Source organism: Clarias gariepinus, chromosome 3 (assembly GCF_024256425.1).
Source record: "Clarias gariepinus isolate MV-2021 ecotype Netherlands chromosome 3, CGAR_prim_01v2, whole genome shotgun sequence".
NCBI classification, from domain to species: Eukaryota; Metazoa; Chordata; class Actinopteri; order Siluriformes; family Clariidae; genus Clarias; species Clarias gariepinus.
Window position 1 is genome coordinate 3,566,842 of NC_071102.1, and position 22,135 is coordinate 3,588,976.

The 22,135-nt window shown below is 39.0% G+C and overlaps 1 protein-coding gene across 7 annotated transcripts in view; it reads right to left on the reverse strand.

Annotated features, from left to right (window-relative positions):
- tjp1a (tight junction protein 1a) overlaps positions 1 to 19,147 on the reverse strand; it is a 100,194-nt gene extending 81,047 nt beyond the window's left edge. For all 7 annotated transcript variants that reach the window (XM_053491305.1, XM_053491304.1, XM_053491296.1 and 4 more), the window contains exons 1-2: positions 19,038 to 19,147; positions 6,414 to 6,561 (exon numbers count right to left, since the gene is read on the reverse strand). In XM_053491305.1, the coding sequence (XP_053347280.1) occupies positions 6,414 to 6,561; positions 19,038 to 19,132 (243 nt within the window). In that variant the 5' untranslated portion in view covers positions 19,133 to 19,147. The remainder of the gene's footprint in view (positions 1 to 6,413; positions 6,562 to 19,037) is intronic.
- Positions 19,148 to 22,135: the final 2,988 nt, after the last annotated feature.

Sequence of the window (22,135 nt, forward strand, 5' to 3'; positions counted from 1 at the left end):
ATCACAAACTGTCAGTGCTGCTCTCCGTGGTGCTGAAGTCACAGAGAGTCTCTGAGTTTGAACAGTGTCGCGAGTCCCACAAACACAAACATTCTCCCACATTTTTAAGCCATGATAAACACTCTACTGGTCTGTGCAGACTGACATGAGATGTCTTCCTGCTTTGTAATAGATGATATGCTTTCGTCCGGTCATGTCTGCGTTATTAGAGCACACGCACACACACTTAAGACGTGATTAAAGAGACCAGTCTAACCCTGTCTACTGATGCCTTCATCATCTTCATGGCAGTAAGACATTAGTGTCACACAACACTAATGGGTTCCCCCTTTATCTTTAAGGAATTTAGAGGAGCGTTTAATGCATGAAGTGCGTCGAATCTGCAGGAAATCGGTCTGACTCGAGGACGGAGCTAATAATCCGTCAGATAGTCATTTTCTAGACTCTGATTATCTGAAGGTCAACAGGGGATGACGATAGCGGTGGTTAATATGCACACTGTCTGTATGTGAGGCTACACAGTTTCCAACAGATCTTTTCTTCTTAATTCAGTTGTTTTGCACACTTTAATAAAATGAGGGGAACAAATTCCACCATTTCCATCATCACGTCGTGATAGTACCGTCGTGACGGAGTGTCTCCCTCTTCCCCTTTTCGTCTCTGTGCTCTCAAAGGTTCAACAACACGGCAACTACAATCATTTGTACCTCTTTAATCACCAACAACACTGTTTTTATACTAGATCTACATGCATTATAAAGCACAGCCTTGCGTTTCCTAATACACAGCTCTCGAACCTTCCTACGCTGCTGTGTAAAGCAGGAACACATCGTGTATTCTGTATGTAAGGAATAAAACTCCGTATGTTGTGCCGGTCCTGGAAAACAATCAACAACTGGGTTATTTCTGTAGGTTAAACCCCACTGAGGATAAATGTCGCATCCTGAGTGTGGCACTAAAGGTTATCTATCTGTACATCCGGGACACAATCCGTCCTTCCTGAAGGAACACTGAGACCTATATTGATTTAACAGAGAGGATCTAAGAGGTTGTCGTCTTAATTCCTGGACTTTTATTACATTTCTAATCTGAAACTGGATCGTCTTATTTCTAGGACATCGATGAAGATCTGCGAGATCTGTGTTAAGAGTAGTTTAGACCTTAAATATCCACGTTTAATAAGACGACTTTCAATTGGTCAAATTTCAAGCTATTTATAAGGAGACAGTTTTAACAGGGGGCAATAACTTTCGTTGTCTGTCCATGTTGTCTTCTCTGCCCTCTTGGCTTCTTAAAAAAAGAAAAAAAGAAAAAAGATTTAATGTGAGAGTGACTATCCTGGTAGAATGAAGGTTAAATATAAATTAAACACATATATGCCCTCGTCACTCGCTGTCACTCACGTCCCCGCTTCCAGCTTCTACACATTAATAACAGATTAACATAAGTACGATGCGGTCGCTTTTCCAGATTTAGCCTTCAGAGAGTCTCGTCACCTAAAAAATGGCCTGCTGTGTGTGTGTGTGTGTGTGTGTGTGTGTGTGTGTGTGTGTGTGTGTGTGTGTGTGTTGGGGGCGGGGGCTGCAATGTAGTAACGCATTTAGCAGGGCACACGTGCATGCACACATACACACACGCGTGGACACACACAGAGAGGAATTGCATGTCAATGGAGAAAATGACTCAGGAAAAAAAATGATGTGGATTGTTTTCATTGGAATAATGGAAGGATAATTAAGTCACTGCTGGTGGAAGAACGGAATGACTGAGAAAGAGGATGAGAACCGAGAGAGAGAGAGAGAGAGAAAGCCATACTGTAATATGAGAGAGAAAGAGGCAAGGAGAGACAGGGAGAGACAGAGAGTGAGATAGAGAGTGAGAGAGAGACATACTGAATATGAGAGAGAGTAAGAGACAAGGAGAGAGAGAGAGAGAGAGAGAAAGACAGGGAGAGACAGAGAAAGAGAGTGAGAGAGAGAGAAATACTGTAATATGAGAGAGAAAGAGACAAGGAGAGAGAGATAAAGAGAGTGAGAGAGAGACATATTGTAATATGAGAGAGAGGGAGACAGAGAGAGAGAGAGAGTGAGAGAGCGAGAGAGAGGGCGAGACAGAGATAGTGAGAGAGAGAGAGAAAGAGAAAGAGAGTGAGAGAGAGAGAGAGATACTGTAATATGAGAGAGAGAGAGAGAGAGAGAGACAGGGAGAGACAGAGAGAGAGAAAGAGAAAGAGAGTGAGAAAGAGAGAGAGATACTGTAATATGAGAGAGAGAGAGAGAGAGAGACAGGGAGAGACAGAGAGAGAGAGAGAGAGAGACGGGGAGAGAGAGAGAAAGAGAGTGAAAGAGAGACATATTATAATATGAGAGAGACACAGAAAAAGAGAGAGAGAGAGAAAGAGAGAGTGATGAAAGATAATGCAGCAGTGAACATGTGGTGTTGGTAAAGGAAACGAGTTTGTTTGTTTGTCTTTTTGTTCAAGCGTGTGCAAATACGAGGTGGCGTTCAAGTCAACCCGGGACTTCCTGGGTGATTCCCGGAAATTTCTGGTGAATCAAGGCGTAAAAGTGATAGACATGTACATTAAGTGCTTTAAACTCGACGCCAACTTGCAGAAGAGATGCGTCTGTCTGTGGGAGCTGCACACACACCCATTAACCAACTCGGCGGAGAGTTCCATCAGTACCACGTTCCGACCTCACTCCAAACCATTCCCACATGTTTGGGGCATTACTGGAGTTCCTGGGAGGCCAGTGTTCCTGATCACGGCTCTACCTTGATGGTGTTCAAGCAGTAGTGAAACACTGGGATAAATGCATTAGTGTAACAGGGGGATTATATAGAGAGAGAGAAATAAAGATGGTTTTTAATCAAAAGTCCCGGTTTGATTTGAACACCCTTTTTTGTATTTGTGTTTCATAAGATTGTGTTTCTTGCAAATAGACAAGAAGAACTCTTACGTCTTCTAGCAGCTATAAACAACTGTTCCCTGACCAGACGCTCATTTATTTGTCTTTTCACATCGGAAAGGCGAAAAAGCAAAACTGTCACTTCGTCAAAATAAATTGAAAACGTCTTGGAAATTAAAAAAACATCTTTACATCTGACTGTTATGAAGCACTCATGCTGGAGACATGCCAAAAAAATGCATCCTTACAAAACAAAAAAAAATTTTATTTAAAAAATCTGCTTTCTGATTGTTGTGTTACCGACTCATCTCGACACCAGTAGAGATTTTTATTTTTTTTTCCCTAAAGAAACCTCCTTTCTTAATCTTAAATGTATGAGTCGAGCCGCCGGTTCAAGCGGCTTATATCCATTATACAGTAGAGTATACGTCAGATTACTCCTCTCAGCTGCATTAAAAGGAAACAGCGGGTAGAAGTGAGGAGCGTTTTAAAGTTTGGCCCATTTTACTGAACGTGGCAACGTGTGATAAATCATCAGAGACACACTAAAAGCCTAAAAACAACCCAAAAACACACACACAGAGCTTGGATAAGTCTTTTAACATCTATTAGTGATGTTACATGTTATACCCATATATGTGTGTGTGTGTATGTGTGTGTGTGTGTGTGTGTGTGTGTGTACAGACGCTCTTGTTCATCTCTGACCTCATCAGTATTTTCAGCTGTATCACGTACACACAGTATGTGTTTTGTACAGGTACAATGTAAAAAAGGTTACAAATAAATCTTCTTAATAATAATAATAATAATAATAATAATAATAATAATAATTAAAGTGAACATGCTTCATTTGTAATCTGTGCTGGAAGCTCAGTTAACTCGGTAAGACCTGCGGTGTAATTCGAGCAGAAGTCGATATAGTTCACAGGTCAGCAGGCATGCAGGGCTCTGATCATTACTTATGTGTAAGGACACGAAAAGGGCAGGAACATGTGGTTGTGGTTGAATAGACTAAAGAGTGTGAATTCCACCACACCGCTACAGTCACCTAACAAAGCCAAGGTGTCTACGATGCTGCGGGCAGAGAGAAAGGTTTGTTATGTTTATTTGGAGATGTGTGGCGTTCTGTCGAGCTGTATGAAACGCCATGATGTCATTCACTACCTAGTGAATTCATTATCTAGTGCTACAGGTTGTATGTCATACAGTACACTGTGCAAAAGTCTTAGGCATATGGAAATAAATGCTGTGGAGCAAAGACGTCCTCAAAAACAAAACAAAAAAAATGATAACGATCAGTAAACAGTGAGGAGGCTGACAGTTGAAGCTGCTTCTTGGTTGCACACAAAACCCGACAGCTTCCATTATGTTTTTATGTCTATAATCTGATCACCTGCAGACAGTAACATGCTGCTTTCTGTATTTTTCTGGAACTTTTGGTTTTGTTGTGGAAGTTTGGAAATCACAAATATTTTCGTACTGACTTAATAATAAAGTAAAAAAAAAAAACTGAAATTTTGCAAGTATTTGCCGCAGCATACGAAGCATTTTGACGCTAAACTTGTTCGTCACTGGAGGTCCAAGCAAAGCACATTTACATATTTTTAAACTTTTTTTAATGGGATTTTTGTTTGCATTTTGTGCAAGAAAAAAAAAAATGTTAGCAAGAAGAAAATGCTGCCACTTTCAGTTTGGTTTTTAAAGCAGCCGGTGCTGAGAATAATCATAAATTAAGGGTAAGTGAAATTTATTTCATATTTAACTCCATATACTTGTCTTTTCTAAATGTGTTGACTGTTTTTATATGCAAAAATAAAGTATGATTATAGTGTTGGAAATTGGTAATAGTGGTAATATTTTTGGATGGCAGAAAAATGCGTTTCGCAATGTAACATTTCGCTTAAAAACACAGGGTGCTTAAGATTTATTTATTGTACTGTATGAATATGAATAAAATGTTCTTATTAATCCCACAGTTTATTAACTTGCAGAAGATATACTGGCTGATGTACAATTTATCACAGTCATCAACATAAAAAAGTATCACTTATTCAAAAAAGTATAACTTACTAGTTACACCATTCTGGTGCTCCAAAATCCTGAGAAAGCATATGGTGGACGTACGATAGACTCGTTTAAAAATAGAAATTCAGGATGACTCCGCGTGTCACCGTGAAGCACCTCAATAAGCCATGATCTTACTGTACATGTGACTACTCAGGAATTATCACGATTTGTAAAACAAGGGTGATCTTAAGAATCAGGTCTATGGTAATGCTGATTATTATTCCTCTATTGTCTTTAAAGCTGAGAAAAATTTAAAGACACTCAAGACAAGGAGTTCCTGGGAGGCCAGTGTTTCAGACATTAAGCAGGCATGGCTCCGGCGTTTTGAGAGAACTTTCTACCTTGATGGTGTCCAAGCACTAGTGAAACACTGGGATAAGCGCATTAGTGTATCAGGGGATTATATAGAGAAATAAAGAATTTTTTTTTTTTAGATCTGTGTTTTGTTATTCTGCACAATTTAAAAGTCTCGGTTTGACTTGAACGTTCCTCGTACATCAAATAATCTTCAGCTGAGTCATTATCACTGTCGCTTCCTTTTACAGTAAACGTATTCAATCTGATAAGTCACTAGAGGACGGAGAGCCTGAGACGGGCTGATAAAGGCATGAGGGTCACTCAGTACATTAGTGGCCTGAAGCCGTTTCTCTACTGCCCCATTTACTAAATTTGGGCACAACGTGCACACGGTGAGGAGGCCGTAGATGAGAGGACACTATTTAGATGACGTTATGCAATGTGGAGGTCTTGACTTTATCTCTGATTGTTAAACGCGGGAAATAGCTTAGGCGACAATTTACCGTCCATATGTAAGTGGATTCAATTCATATGGTATTTTAGGAACGTTTGGAACTTTCTGGGGCGATTTATAGAAACCACAATTGGTTTCATCTCCAGAAATATTGGCGCCCTTCAAAACGAAACGAATATAAAAAGTTCCACTTTAACACATCATGTTTAACTTTATAAAATGAACTGGAGTGTGAGCATGAGGACACAAAATAACATAAGAGAATTATATATATATATATATATATATATATATTATTTTTTATACTGCTTTTAACATGTGCTGCATTTTACCAATATGAACTTGCAAATACAAGGGCGAGCGGTGCATTCGTAGCTCGGAGCTTAGCATTATACATTTTTTACGAGGAAAAAAAGCTTTTGGCTTGTAGAAGATATACAAAGCAAGGAGATTATGTTAAAAAATTATGTTTTTGTCTTTTTTACAAGATCCAACAAATTCTGCAGCCTGAGTGCGGATAATTTTTGACTCACCCTCGCACGGAAGAGAAACATGAACTGGAGGCCTGATCGCACAAACCACGGAGCCGACCTTAAACTAATTAAACGAACCACCTCATTGACACCGACACCCGGTGTGTGCGCTCTCCGCACATCATCTGTACTGTTAGTGATTTGTCGACTCACGTTGCAGTCCAGCAGGTCGATGCTGTCCAGGCTCTTGCTGCGATGAACTCGTCCCTTTATCCTGCGCAGTGACGGCTTCCCCTGGCTCACCGTCGCCCCGGGGGGCACCGGACCTGACGAGGTGGCAGCATCGGAGCTCGGGGGCACCCTGTGCAAATCACACACGCAGAACGACTTAGAGCAAAGCAGAGTGACGGGACGAGAGGACACGGTCAGTGACATTGGACAAGGGAGTTTAGTGAGCATGGAAAAAAAACAATGTTTTATGAGCATTTTAATAATATTAATTATTATGATTATTCCTATTTGTATAAACAGATGTGGAAAATACCGAACACTGATCATGTGACAGTACACATGCACAACAATTCATACAACATTTACCACAATGTGTATCTAAATGATGTGTATATTAGGGATGGGAATCACTAGGGATCGCCCGATACGATATCGTCACGATACCTCAGTCTCGCTTCAATTTGTTCTGCAGTTCTTTAAATATCTTTAAATATATTTTATACAGACAACAATTCAATGCTTTTTTTAGATTTGTTAAAATTCTAAACAAACGTAGTAATTAATTCGCTCCTATCGCACAAGACTCTGTGACGCCTGTCAATACATGAACAGTTTAGAGTTTAGAGTGCACCACCTATAGGATTGTAGTAGAACTGCAACATTTTTGCCCGACTCAAACGCAAACATATATATATAGTATATAAATTAAAACCTTATTTAAAAAACAAACAAACAAAAACAACAACAATACGTAACTGAATCGATTCTTTACCCCATCCATAGTCGATACATTTTCTTGTAAATATAAATGAATAAACATATTTAGTTAATAAGAAAATTAATTAATAAAAAAAAATAATTCTTTGTTTATACACAAAAAGAAAGAATGTTCTAGAATGTTTGCTTAGATAGAGTGTTATAGAGTGTAATAGAGTTATTTAATTAAGAGAATAATTAAATAATTAGTAATTATATTAATTTAGTTATTTAATTAGGAAAATATTCTATGTTATAGAATCTACTGTAATAATATCATCATATAAATATTATACGACAGGAACTGATTCTATAGTTTTCAAACACTTGCTTATATATTGACAATGGGAACGTTATGGACACCATTTACATAAAAAAAGGAAAAACATAAATTATAAAAAAAATTGTTTAAAAAAATCAAAGCAATTGTTTCGATCCTTTTTCTCGTGAGTTTATAAACACGCACACACACAGTGCATGCATCTTGTTTTTATGGTATCAAACTAATTCCTACAGATATCTATTGGAAATTTTCTGTATATTATTAAATAATAATTATCTCAGCCAAATCTGCACACAGGAACTGATAGGAACAACACACGTCATTACATTAAATGAATGAAAACCTTGCTCGGGTTTGTAAGCACACCATTTTCTCTTACTACTACTGGGATCTGTTTCTATTCGTGTCTTTTCTTATTTTATTATCTATTTCCACATTGTCTAGATGTGAGTGCACTTTTTTTTCCTTTAACCTTTTATCTTTCTTTTCTTTTCATATCAAGTCACCCTGTAATTTGCATGCTGGGACATTTTTACCTTTAAGTGATCATGTGGAGCGATGCGGGTGAAGAACACAGTGTTAAACTAACGCTTCAGCATCTCTTCCCAACTGGACCAGAGCTCTAACATGGTAATGCTAAAGAGCGGTCACAGACTCAGGCGATGCAGAAAGGAGAAGAGGAGTGAAAATGATTTCTTGGAGATTTTTGAAGGCTTTGTCTCTCTGTTGGTTTGGAGGCCAATTCGACGCAAGTGTGCAGAAGTGGCTTTAATGTTAAGTGACAGCCGAGGGCCTAGTGTGATTCTCTCTCTCTCTCACCTACACACACACACACACACACCCTTCTTTCTGTACCTTATTCGCTTTCTCTCATTTTCCTACAGTAGACATCATGTAATTAAAAAACAAAACAAAACATCAACATCTGTACAACCCATTATAGAGACCAAAATTAAACGGGTGTAAAAATACCATGGCTACAGAAATTAAGGTATAAATTATGTTTTTACACTTCTAATAATAATATAATAATACAGTTAGACCCCAACTTACGACTGATTTCCGTTCCGAGAGCACGTTCATAAGTCCGATTTGTTCTTAAGTCAGACAAAGTCTTGTAAGATTTTGACACAAATATACAATGTGAAACATATCAATCCACTTCACTAAATCTCTATCCCCTTTTCCCACAATGCCTCCATGTGGCCAAAAACTGTAATCGATCCTAAAGACATGAATCTCACACATGTGAAATGTACAACTGGTGTCTCTGCGCCTTTAAATCGCGAGGGGAATCCCGGATGGCATTTTGTCTCAGAGCTGTTTTCCACTGTATTGGACTGAAATTTTTTTTTTGCAAATTTTAGATTATTCCCCATCAGGACAGCTTTACATAACAGACATTTTCTATCATCGTGTTCCTGGATTGATTCATTGAAACCCCGCACACACACACACACACACACACACACACACACACACACACACACAAAACATACTGGATTTTACACATTTTATACATTCACTTACACACTGAAAATATTGTATATAATTGTACAATACACATGATCTAATGCCATGACTGAACAGGAAGAAGACCAACAGTGCATTTGTATCTGCAGAAATTTGTAACTCGAATGTTCATAAGTCGGGGACTACCTGTACCTTAAAGATTAGGATTCATAGTACAGGGGAGAAAGCGGTAAAAAGAGCTTGTCTTTTATTAGTTAGTTAGTAAGATAGATAGTTTTAACTAACAATAGATAGATAGATAGATAGATAGATAGATGGACGGACGGACGGACGGACGGACGGACGGAACAATAGTTCAGAAACAATAGTTATCACGTACTAGACTAGACTAATGCAACACTATGTCATACCCAGTGACTGTCTAAGAATCTGAGATGGATGGATGGATGGATGGATGGATACTTTATTGATCCTGAAGGAAATTTCAGATATCCTGCAGCAATAGAGACAGTAACACAGAGGCAGGTTGTGGATGTGATTGCACACTGTGTATATTATATATAGTCAGTATACACAGGGTAAATGTGAGAGCTGATCAAAAGTTACCAGTCCAATGCTATGAACAATAAACTGCAAGATATATAAGAAGCAGATAAATAAATGAATCTCAGTGAAACTGAGTCAGTGCATATGGGTAAAATAAGTAACAGTGAGTAACTGAGCAGACCATGAAGCTAACAGATGAGAGAGTTATGTGCATAACAGCGTGATGTATACAACAGAAGAGCCTTAAGCCTAGAATTAGAAATTCCAGTAAAAGAAATTGTGCTTGAGAAACTTGGAGGGAAATCGCAGGCATGGTCACCTTCAAGGCTATTATTGGTGACATGATGAACAGATGAACGCTCGGAGAATGTTGGAGCTCCACCATGATTTTGATGATCATTCTGATTGTATCCTGTGAAACCAGACAACCTCCATGACAGCCTCAAACGCAACCAGTACCTGCGATTTCTCCTTCAATAACGACACCAAATCAACATGCCTCGTTGTACATGCTCTGATATTTATCTTCTTTTTTTTTTGTTTTGCAAAACGAGACATCATTTTGTCTTGAAATATCACAACTTCATTCCTAACCTTTTCTTATTTTTTGATGTTTCTTTTTTAAACAGTGACCCTAAAACACGGTTGTACATGATGCAATGCTCTAAAGAATCAAGCATTTATACGAGTGAAACATCACGACTCTTTTGAGACACGAGTTCCATCAATGTTGCATTAGGAAGTCCAAAAATAACATCATGTCCCGCTTGGAGTTGGAAACACAGGAGGTCTGTCTGGGAACCGAAACCAACGCCACTGAAACTACATCAAAGCCCAACCTACAGTAATTAGACTACAAAGGTTTGTACACATTACGCCATGTGTAGGAGACAAAGGTTTTCTCTAAAGCCCATTAATTAAACAATCAATGCTAAGTGACGTTTATGTAAATTTAAGTCAATGTCTTGCTCACCTCGATTAACCTACACAAATGATTTTGCCTTTAACATTCAATAAAACACTTTAAACCTCTATGTGGTGGTTTATATACAGTATTATTGTATATAAGAGTATTATTACTCCAGCTCAGGGTAATGATGCACACAAACTGGACCTTACTCATACACGTGCTGGAAAAAAAAACAAAATACAATATTGTACAATATATATTATAACTGATTCTACGGTAGCGACTTTTGCTTAAGGTACAATATATTTGGATATTCGAATAGTAATTAGAATAGTGTTGTGTCTCGTGTCTCCAATATTTAATTCGACCACCTTTAGCTTTGATTACAGCACACACTGTGGTGTCCAGTTCCTGTGGGAGTCCTGGAATATGTCCGTGCCATCAGGGAAGCAAAACCTCCATAGACATGATAACCTGGACATTCAGTACATTCAGGTGGTCAGCTGACTTCATTTTATTGCCACATAAGTAACTGATCAACCCCAGATGATAACACTGTCTCTTGTACAGTGGACACTACGCATGACGGGAGCATCACTTCTGCACTTCCCTTCTTACCCTGACACGCCCATCACTCTGTAGTAGGATCAGTCTGGACTCATCAGGTCACATGACCTGCTTCCATCGCTCCAAAGTCCGATCTTTATGCTCCCTCGAGAATTTAAGTAGAACATAGCTTTGATTTCTACTTTCCATTTTTTTTACCGATGCAACTTCACCAAGCATTTAAATGATCTTTGATCCCTCATTATTTTTATCTGAACACATTCCTTGACGATCAGCACTATCCTTCCAGGATTTAATAATGTGCTGGACAGCTTATATATATATATATATGATATTAACGCGATATCTAGGTGCCAATTTAATTTGTATTGTGATTTGATCGTTTGTTTTCCATAAGTATATATTTTTTTAATTCTAAACAAACTACCTTCTACCACACAGGATACTATCCTGCCTACTAATGTGTGAATAATTAAGAGTGCCATTTGTAGGATTATAGAGGAACAGCAACGTTTAACCCCCTAAATTTAAACTTTTAGGGTGTAAAAAATAATTTTAAATAAAATAAATAAATACAATTTGGCATCAGTGAGGCTGAACATGGATTATTACACAGAAAAATCACAATCGTTTCCCACATCTATAGTGTTCTTATATGAGGTTTTGTGAGAAAGCAGAAAAAACATGTTCCATAGACGCCAACATTAAAAAAATCTAGGAAAAAAACTAAAACAAAACAAAAGGTCACCGTCTGCCATTCTGTCTTCTTTACTTCGTCAAGTTGTGATGAAAGTAACATCCTACTCTGCCTCTAACTTTTACAACTTTTACCGTGACAACTTTTATGACCTGTAAACCTGGCAAGTCATAAATCATCAGCAGCAGTTAGCATGTGTTCTCTGACGATCTGCAGACAGGACACGACGTCTTTGACACGCGCATGTCACCCGAAACCCGTCCCTGAGCCCCGGCGATGAGTCATGCCACGTCTGATTGCGTTCAGTCATAATGAACATAGCCGAAAGTCCAGACCAAACTTCCCCATGGAGTGAGTGGTCAGCTTCCAGAAGATTAAAATGCGCGGCCTGGTTTCTGTACGCGGCCGTGGTGAGAGTAGCGGTAATCAGACGCGCGACAGGGATCACAACCCTGATTAGGCGGCCTAGACAGGTCTGGCAGATGGAGGGAGAGATTAGGAAAAGAGATGTGTATAAGATGTGACAGTACTACGGGTACTAAGGGATGCCAGATGAGGTTCGGGTGAACCTGAGAACAGGTGCGTTAAAGAGCCAGGTCTGTGTAAGACACAGTGAAGGACAGTTAAAACAAATGAACAAGATTTTGACTTACCAGGGCCAAAACTTTTGCATTTTAAAATGGGAAGAGATGACAAACAGGCGCAAGTGTAGGAATCATGTCCAAGGTATGTGATCAAAAACATAGGCTTAGCACTCAGGTGTTTGTAAGTGAATTAGTATACGGCCAAAACATGGTGTCGGTGATAAAACGTGTCTCTCTCAGGTGGAAAAGTGATTTTTTTTTTTCAGATAAGATCCTATGACACCATTTTCCATAATATTTAATGCTTCTTATCTCTCGACCCATGCCTCGATTTTTTGTAAACATGCATACACATTTATATTTTTATCAGATAAGAAGAAACACATTTTGATAAATACTGTACCATTTAATGTTCTTTAATGTAGTGTCCTTTCGATGTTCCTTACTGTCATTCAGATGAAACTTGATTTTATGTAAAATTTAGATTTTACATAAAAAGACATAAACTTGAAAAAAAGTATTATTCTAAAATGCTAAATTGTTAAGATATTGCACTGTGAATTTGACATGGTTACGGACACTACAGATTTTTTAGGAATTTTATTTTGCACGGAATGCTTTAATTTAAACAACACTTTTTACAGGTCATATGCTTCTAGAAGCTAAAAACAAATTTAGTACGGGAATAGTACTAATAATACTATTTAGTATAAGTATATCTCATAAAAAAATATGAATTATTTGCATTTTCAATGATTATTATTTGAAGTGAGACAGTATAATGCTAAAAAATTGCCATTTTGGGGCCAGATATAAAATCATCTCTCCAACTTGAAGTTTTTAGGGAAGTAAGATCGGTGACTTCCATAAACTTTAGAAAAACTGTAGCTTCTTTGGCCGAACACACTGTCTGTATTACATGCATTACTGGTATAAATCAGCAACAGTACAGGTTCACTGTTGAAAGAAAAACACCTCCACATCTCCTAAAACCCAAGTTTAACTTCCCTTATCAAGTGTGAAAGTGTATGAATCCCTGTGGCCTCTAATTTCACTAAAGATTTACAGACGATTAGAGAAACGTGTTTTGTCTCCTCATAGCAAAACCCTCAATGTGTAAATTATTTCCTTTATTCTCTTCTGTAACGAGTATTTTTTCCCACAGGAGCTGATCCAAACAAACCTTCCACTTCATTAGAGGAGATACAGAGTGGCGATAATGGCACGGAAAAACTGTGTGTGTGTGCGTGTGTGTGTGTGTGTGTGTGTGTGTGCCTGTGGAGGAGACGTTTTTAGGTTAGTAGTGCTGCGTGGGATGATTTACTACCACTGAACACATTATCACCACCGGTTCCTGAGTGTTGTTGGCCGCTTGCTGAGGAGAAGTGTGTACTAGGCTCTCTCAGACACACACACACACACACACACACACACACACGCTTCTGCGTTTTCAATACACTTTAAGCATCGACGGCTGGAAACTGGAAAAATGACTGGGGCTGACTGTGTGACTGTGTGAGCTTGATGCTGTAGCTTGTTCATGTGATACACAACAGTACGTTAAGTTATTGTCTCGTGACGTGATTAAATTTTTTGGGAAATACTTTTATTTACCGAGCAAACATATTTTATTTAAAGATAGTTTTGAAACTAAAGAACCAAAAAGATTTTTCTTGGGTTGGTGATTTGTAGTGCTATATATTCAGTAAATGAAAGTATTAGCTTACTTAGCTAGCTTGTTTTTTAAGGACAAGTCGTGAACTAGCCGACAAGCAAAAAGTCTTATACTACTGTATACTGGGTCGAATTGAGAATTAGAAAATTTCCGAACCATGAACAAAATATATCAAAAGAAAAGAAAAAAACTAATCTCAGTTCTGAACCTTTAGTTTCCTAACCAGGAGAAATCGTGACTTCATGTAAATTATTTAGCTGCAGGAATTTACAATAACAACAACAAGAAGGAGCGGCTAGCGCTTTCCTCCGAGGGTGTTACTCCGCCCCTAACGGTGCGTGAGCTAGCAGTTCGAAAAGATGCGGTCGGCTCGCGTCACGTGGTTCGGAGGAAACACGGGATAGCTTTCGCCCTCCCGACTGAGTGGTAGTAGTAACCTTAATGTGGGAGCCCCCTAGTGACGGGGAGGAATTGGCCACGACTAGATTGGGGAGAAAATCGGGGGGAAAAAAATTGGACAGGACTAAATTTATAAAAAAAAAAAAAAAAAAAAAAAAGAATTTTTATAGACTTTCCAAGATTTTTACATTTTATTTACACCCTGCTGTGACCCACAACCTTGATTAAGTGTCTGTTTATTCACCGCTTCGTCTTAAAGTGGTAGCATGATGCATAATAAAGTAAATGTTCATAGTTACGAGGTAAACAGGGACAGTTTTTTTTTTTTTTCTATTACTCGTTCAAGTCTCGAGTCTGGACCTTCAAAAAGTACCCGTGCTATAACATACACACCGATTAGCAATCACACAAAACCCTCCCACATTAACACTGATTATCAAACACATATCAGTATCAGTAAAATGATCAGTGACAGTTTCATGAGCACCCAAGGCTCCCCGAAGTAAGTGGGGACCAAAGTCCAGCTCGTCGACGATGCATCACAAATCGTGACTGAAAGCCACCAGAACACCCAGTGCACCACAGACCACCGCCCCAGGAGCGCAGCGTGCAACGAGCCCAAGATGGCCTCCAAACTCCCCAAATCCCAATCCACATGAGCCCCTATGGGATCCTCCAGACGAGCAGGTCCGATCCACAACCATGTTTTTTTTAGAGCTGTAACCATGTCAATATTGCATAATTTTTTTTACGGCATCTGTAAAGCACAAAGTCTTTCATGTTTTATGCAAACACTTCAATATTACTTGGCGTATTTAACACGGCTTTCTCTTTCTCCACCTCTCTGTTCTGTTCATTCCCGTGGACCTGCACTCCGAGTCTGACAGACGACACACAGATACATGCCAGGACAATAAGTAATGGAGCAGCGACTACGAGTAAAGTAAACAGGTCCAAAGCTGGACAGATGCATGTTTGGAGTTAAGGAAGGTTTGCAGTGGCAATATTTCATCTTTGGTGGACCTGAAGCTGGAAAGCCAATACATTCTTAACCTGAGTGCTTCTATTCGTTTCTTTACATAAATAAATATATAAAAGACACGATATATGTGGATGATGAGTTTCGTTTGTTGCCAGAATAATAGTAATACCCCCCCCCCACCCAAAAAAAAAAAGAAAAATCATTTGATTCGACAAAGAGTCGACTCTTTCAAACGATTCACATAGCACAGGTTGTGATATTTTCATCAGTAATGAGGCAGTTGTACCTCTTCTTCTTCTTAATTAAAATTTTGCATTTTATAAAATCATAATTAAATTACTAATAAATCAGCAACGTACTACAAATCAGCACTGATTGATCTAACTTAAATCAATGACGTAGATTAAATTACAGAAATAGGAACAAATACTGATACTGATACTCAGTATGGTATCATGGCATCACTACATCCCAGACTTTTATAACCCTCTCCACTAATAAATTACGCAATATATACAAAGATGTATTGGTTAAGGTGGAACGGGTCATCTTTAATAAACTCAGTATAATACATAAAGCATTTCCGTCATTAAATAATGACACTAAGCTAAACGAATGACCCTGGATTCTTATCTACGTGAGAGAATAAATCCAGACAAATGTAACGAGGTGCTTAATCCGATCTCATATGCAGTTTAATGAGATTTTTTTAAGTGGACATGAGGACATCATGAAGGGTTTCCGTATCCAAGCAGCGAGCTCACAAGTATTCAAAATCCATCGATTCATCAGACTGACAGATGGGTGGAGTTGTGTAAGTAGTGTGTATGTGTGTGTGTGTGTGTGTGTGTGCATGCATTGAACAGACGTTAAATTAGGCGGTAATACAATGAAGATTATAATGATGATGATGATGATGATGAAATACTGCTTCCCTGCTGCCTCAAAGAGAATTGCTTTCATCTCCAACACTGCGTGATGTCAAACTAAAAAACATTGCTATATCGCATATCATTGCCAGCAAATAATCAGAAGGTCATCTGATTTAAATTAAAATCTGGTCCAAGCAATTTTGGTTAATATATTTTAATAAAAGTCACACACTCCAAGAATTCCTTCATCTTCTATACCGTTCATCCTGTACAGGGTTGTGGGGGGCCTGAAGCCTATACCAGGAGACTTAGGGTGGGGAACACAGGCAATTTGGGAATGTGATTGAGCCCAATAGGCTTGTCTTTGAACTGCGAGAGGAAACCCACCAAGCATGAAGAAAACCCCGAAGCATACCAATTCCATGCGCACAGACCCCAAGGTGGGAATCGAACCCTCGAACTTGGAGGTGCAAGGCCCCAGTGCTAACCACTAAGAAAATCTCCATAGATGTGATAACCTGGTCATTCAGGTTTTATTGCCACATAACGTTTTAGAGTCTCGACCTGAGTAACTGATCAACCCCAGATCATAACACTGTCTCCAGAGGCTTGTACAGTGGACACTATGCATGATCGCTTCATGCGCTTCCCTTCTTACCCTGACACACCCATCACTCTGGAATAGGCTCAGTCTGGACCCATCAGATCACATGACCTTTTTCCATCACTCCAAAGTCCAGTCTTTATCCTCCCTAGAAAACTTAAGTGTCTTTTTTCCTGATGAGTCTCACTAACAAGTGGTTTTCTTATGGACACACAGCTGTTTAGTCCCAGTCCTGTGAGTTCTCATCACAGTGTGTGTGAGTATAAAAATGCTCTTACTTACTCTATTAAACGTAGCTCTTATCTGACTCATCTGAAGTATATATCATAAACTGAACACTTCTCTATATTGTTGGCGCCTCTCTCTATTGTTACCTTTTAAGCCTTACTCAAAGATATACCTAAAGGCATGACACTCATCCTTAAAAGTCCATTAATTTAGGTTTACATACTGTAAAATATACACTATACAGTATTGACACTTCACCAATGAGATGCTTTCAACCTTTTAGCCAGAGATCACAGTTTGAATCCTGACAACAAATTATCCAGGATCTATGGGTGGGAGGAGCATACTGTCACTCTCCTGTCAATCACTGTGATACCAGGTAATTGTAGGCATCCATGAGCTCATGTAGGTTGAAAAGGGTGTATAAGGTCTTATTCTCTACGCTGCCCTGTGACACAGCATGAGCAGACTTTTAAAAACAAAGATGTGCATCCTGATGTGAGGTGTTGATGTGAAACTGTGTGAGGATGTGTGTGGTTGCCAGAAACGTGATAGTCATAAACGTGAATTAGCTACAGAAACTATTATATTATTTTGATTAATATTATTATATTATTGCAGTTACAAATGTCACATGATGTCAAACTGAACAAGTTGGCAAATCCTAATGCGCGCTACACGTCTGTAAGTAAATCTGTATATCCATTTAATCATTTTAAAATGTTACTATAACTGCACATGAAAAAAAAAAAATTGTTCTTTTCCCAAAGAATTTTAATAGTTTCTAGGAATTTCTTTTTTAAAAGAAGCAAAATTCTCTGCCAACAGAAGATGCCAAGACTTAGCTTCTTTTCATTTTGCTTTGCTTGCAATTTTTGCAATTTTAACATTTGACAATTAATAAGAATACTTACAGAATCATAGTACACATCAAATCCACACCTGGGTATCTCCATAATATCGTATCGGGTAATCCCTGATGTTTCATCATGCTTCATACATTCTTCCACATGCTTCCCTTGTCTGAACCATGTGTGCATTCTCACAAGTTAGTTTGCACGCAGCACACACATGATTCCCCGAACTGTTTTTGTTTGAATTGGAACAAATTCAACAGTTCAATATGTTGTTGATTCGAACGCACCCTGCATATATTCGTCTGATCCAACTCAAGTCATACACAGGTAATGGGAATGACATCACCTTCTTTTCATATAGATGTCGGTTTTGATTCTGCTCAGATTAAAAACACTGGGACGCATCTTGGTTAGCGCCTTTATTTTCCGACCCTCCATCGACGAACCTTTGTAGGCCAACTAGGGACCAAAGGTGACTGTTGCATTTATTCCCATTTCACATTCGTGGCAGGAGGTCAATATTTACAAACTACAGAAAATTTGGGAACGCCAATTAGTCTAATCTGCATGTCTTTTGACTGTGGGAGGAAACCAGAGTACCTGAAGAAAACCCACAAAGCACATGCAAACTCATCACACACAGACGGACTAGATGCGGGAATCAAACCCTCAACCCTGAAGGTGCAGGACAACAATGCTAACCACTAAGCCACCTTTATTTCTGACACGGCGATATATTATAAAACAGAATATATGGATAATAGGATTGGTTTAGAGTGAAATACTTCTATCAAGAGTACTAAAACCTTAAAAGTGTCATTTGGGTAAAGGTGAGTATAATTAAAGAGAGAGCAATACAACAAAGGAAGAGTGCATGCAATGTAGTGAGACTGAGTGAAAGAAGAAGGGGAAAAGGGATGAGAATAAAAGGCATGAATTGAATTTCTCATTTCCACAAATAGAGGCTGAGCTGCACCTTGACAACAGATCTCACTCTCACACACACCTATCAGGGTTTTTTTTTGTCTATCTCTATTTCTGTTTTATTGCACCTCACCTATAATATTCATGCATTTCATTCCCGTGTGCTATCACGCATGCATGCACTCATTCATTCCCAAGCTCTCTGGTCTGGTCCATTCACACTTTTTTTTTTTTTTTTTTAATACTTACCACAGCTGTCTCTTCGGAGGGATGCAATCGTCTTTGTTGGACGCGGTGACTCCCATGGCCATCTGCATAACCGTGATGTATTTCTGGTACTTCATGTTACATTAGACTACAATCTACATGCATACACACGCACGCACGCACACACAAGCGCGCGCGCTTTAAAAGCAACCCAAATATATCTATATCTATAAAAGCGGCACGCGCACAGGTGAGCACGCTCAGGGCAGGTTGGCACGCGCGCCCCGGTTTTACCCCCAAAGCGCCATGTCTGCGAGTGACGGCGGGGCAAAAAATAAAAATAAAAAATAAACCCAAGCCACAGCGCGGCGACACTACGCTCCGTGTCTCCGGTTCAGCAGCCTCATCAGCGCTCGGAATAATCCGCTCCAGCCGCTCTGTTTGTTTCTTTCTTTATTTGTCTGTTTGTTTGTTGGTTAGGCGCGCGTGCAAAAGGAAAACGAAAAGAAAAAGCACACGCAAACTTTACAATAAAATGAAGAAATCAAAAAATTTCAAGCGCAAAAAAAAAAAAAACCCAACAACAACACAGAGAAAGAGAGGCGCGCGCGCGGGGGATAAAAAACAGAAGAGAAGAAAGCGTCGCGCGCGAGCGGCAAAGACGGGCGAAGAGCGCGTGCGCGTGAGTCCGTGCGACCGCGCGCGAGGCAGGAGCGATGAGCGCGTGAGAGAGAAAGGAAAGGAAAGATGATGAAAGAAAACCTGAGAGGCAGAAAAATGTGATCAATGATGAGAGTAAAGGTGGAAAAGAAAGAGAGAGAGAGAGACAGAGAGTGTGAAGGGGTAATAAAGTAAGAGTGAAAGACAGGAAAAGACAAAGAAAGACAACAAGATAGAGAGGAACAAGGGAAAAATATAATGAAAATAGAAAGTAAAGAAAAGAGACAGAAAGAGCCCGAGAGTGGAATAAAGAGAGGGAGAGAAAGAGAGAGAGAAAAGGAAGTAATGGAAGAGGGGAAATAAAAGAAAAGAAAATATAATTTAAAAAACGAAGGAGAAAGAGAGAGAAGGGGTGACGATGGGATTGAGACAGAAAGAGAGAGCAAAGACAATGAAAAAAAAGAGAAGAAGAAGAAGAAGAAAGCAGATGAGCGAATGCAATGAAAGTAAAGGGAGAGAAACAATGAGAGAGGAACAGAGAGAGATGAGAAAAGATGAAAGTGGTGGGTGATAGAGATGTAGACAGATGGAAAAGGGGGGAGAAAGAGACAGAGAAAGAGGGGAAAACTGGAAAAGGTGGAGAAAGAACACGAGAGAAAGTGAGAGAGGAGCAAGAAGGAAATATAAAAGAGAGAGAAAGAGGCGAACAGTGGGATTGAGAAAGAGAGAGAGCAACGAAGATGAAACGAGAGGAAAGCAGAAGATAAGCGAATGCGATAAACGTAAAGGAAGAGGGGCAGATATGAGGAAGAAAATTAGTGAGAGAGATACAGCAGGAGATGAGAAAAGATGAAAGTAGTGGATGAGAGAGAGAAGGAGGTAGACACAGATTGAGATGGGGACATAGAGAGAGAGAGAGTTTGTGAGACAAAAAGGGGACAATTAAGTAAAAGGGAAAGACGGGAAAAGATGAAGTAGGTTGAGGAAAGACAGCAAGAGAGAAAGGGAGAGAGAAGCAAGGGGGAAATATAATTTTAAAAAGGGAATTAAAGGAGAAAGAGAGAAAGGGGGTGACAATAGGATTGAGACAGAGAGAGCAAAGAAGATGAAAAAGAAGAAGAAAGTGGAAAATGCAATAAATGTAAGGAAAGGGGAGATACACAGAGAGATGAGAAGATGAAATTAGTGGGTGAGCGAGGGAAAGAGAAATGCAAGTAACAGCGGAAGTGCAAAGAAGAAAGTGTAAAGAATGAAGGGTGAGAGCTGGAAATAGAGATAAAAAGCAGAGGGGATGTGAAAATGAGAAAAAAGACAGAAATGGAAAGGAATGGAAATGGAAAGAGAAGAAAAGGAAAAAAGTGAAAGACAATGGCAGACACACACAATTTAATTTATATATTACTTTTAACAATGGTCTCAAAGCAGCTTCTTAATATTAAAAGAAAATTATGGAAATGTGTATGAGAGGAAAAATGTATATTAATCATAATGATCAGATGAGCAAGCCAAGGACGATGGTGGCAAGGAAAAACTCCCTGAGATGGCAATGGAAGAAAACTTGAGAGGAACTAGACTTAACAGGGAACCCATCCTCATCTGGGTGAAAACAGATAGCAGGAATTATTTGCAGACATACTGTGTGTTAGGCAGCTGGAAGTTCAATATAACAGAAGACATCTTAGTTAACATGAAGACCAGTTCAGCACTAGGACAAGTCAGACAGGCAGAGAGAGAAAGACCTAGGAAAGGATAGGAAAAGAGAAAACAAACGATAATTAAAAAAAAGTTTGAGAAAAGTAAAGAAGGAGTGAAAAGAAAAGGAAAGAGGATGAGGAAAGAGGTGACATGGAGAAAGAAAAGAAGTGAAAGAGGGATAAGGATAATCTTTCTATAACAGAATTTCCTGTAGTGTTTTATTCTTCTTATACAACTTAACACAATTTTTATTTATTAATTAAACAACATTAAATAAAACATTTAATACATCCTACTTTTTATCCATTTGTAGTTACATTTATTGTTGTAGATTGTTTGAGAAAAAAAATGTGGTCCTGATCTCATACCCCTCCTCGTCCAAATCTTCATCCATTCTACAATCTAATCACTGACCGAACACTGAAGAGCTGCTGATGCCTTACATCTGTCATCCATTTCGACCGACATGATGTTATTGCATTACACGTCCACTTACTCTGTAACTGCATGAGTCCAAGCTCAGCAACAAGCTAAACACAAACCTAATGACCTGCAGCCTGCTAACCTTCTTTCAGTCACAATCTGATTAAATGACCTTCATCCGATCTCCTGCTATTAGTCTGAACAAAGGTCAGGGGGCTGAAACAAGCACGTCAAAGGATAAAAGACGACCTGTGGATAAAAAGCTGTGTTGGATTAATTGTACGTTTAATGTCAAACTGTTCATTTATGTTTTATTAGAAATGAGAAGGTGGATCGTAAAAAATCCGATCACTGTATGTTGG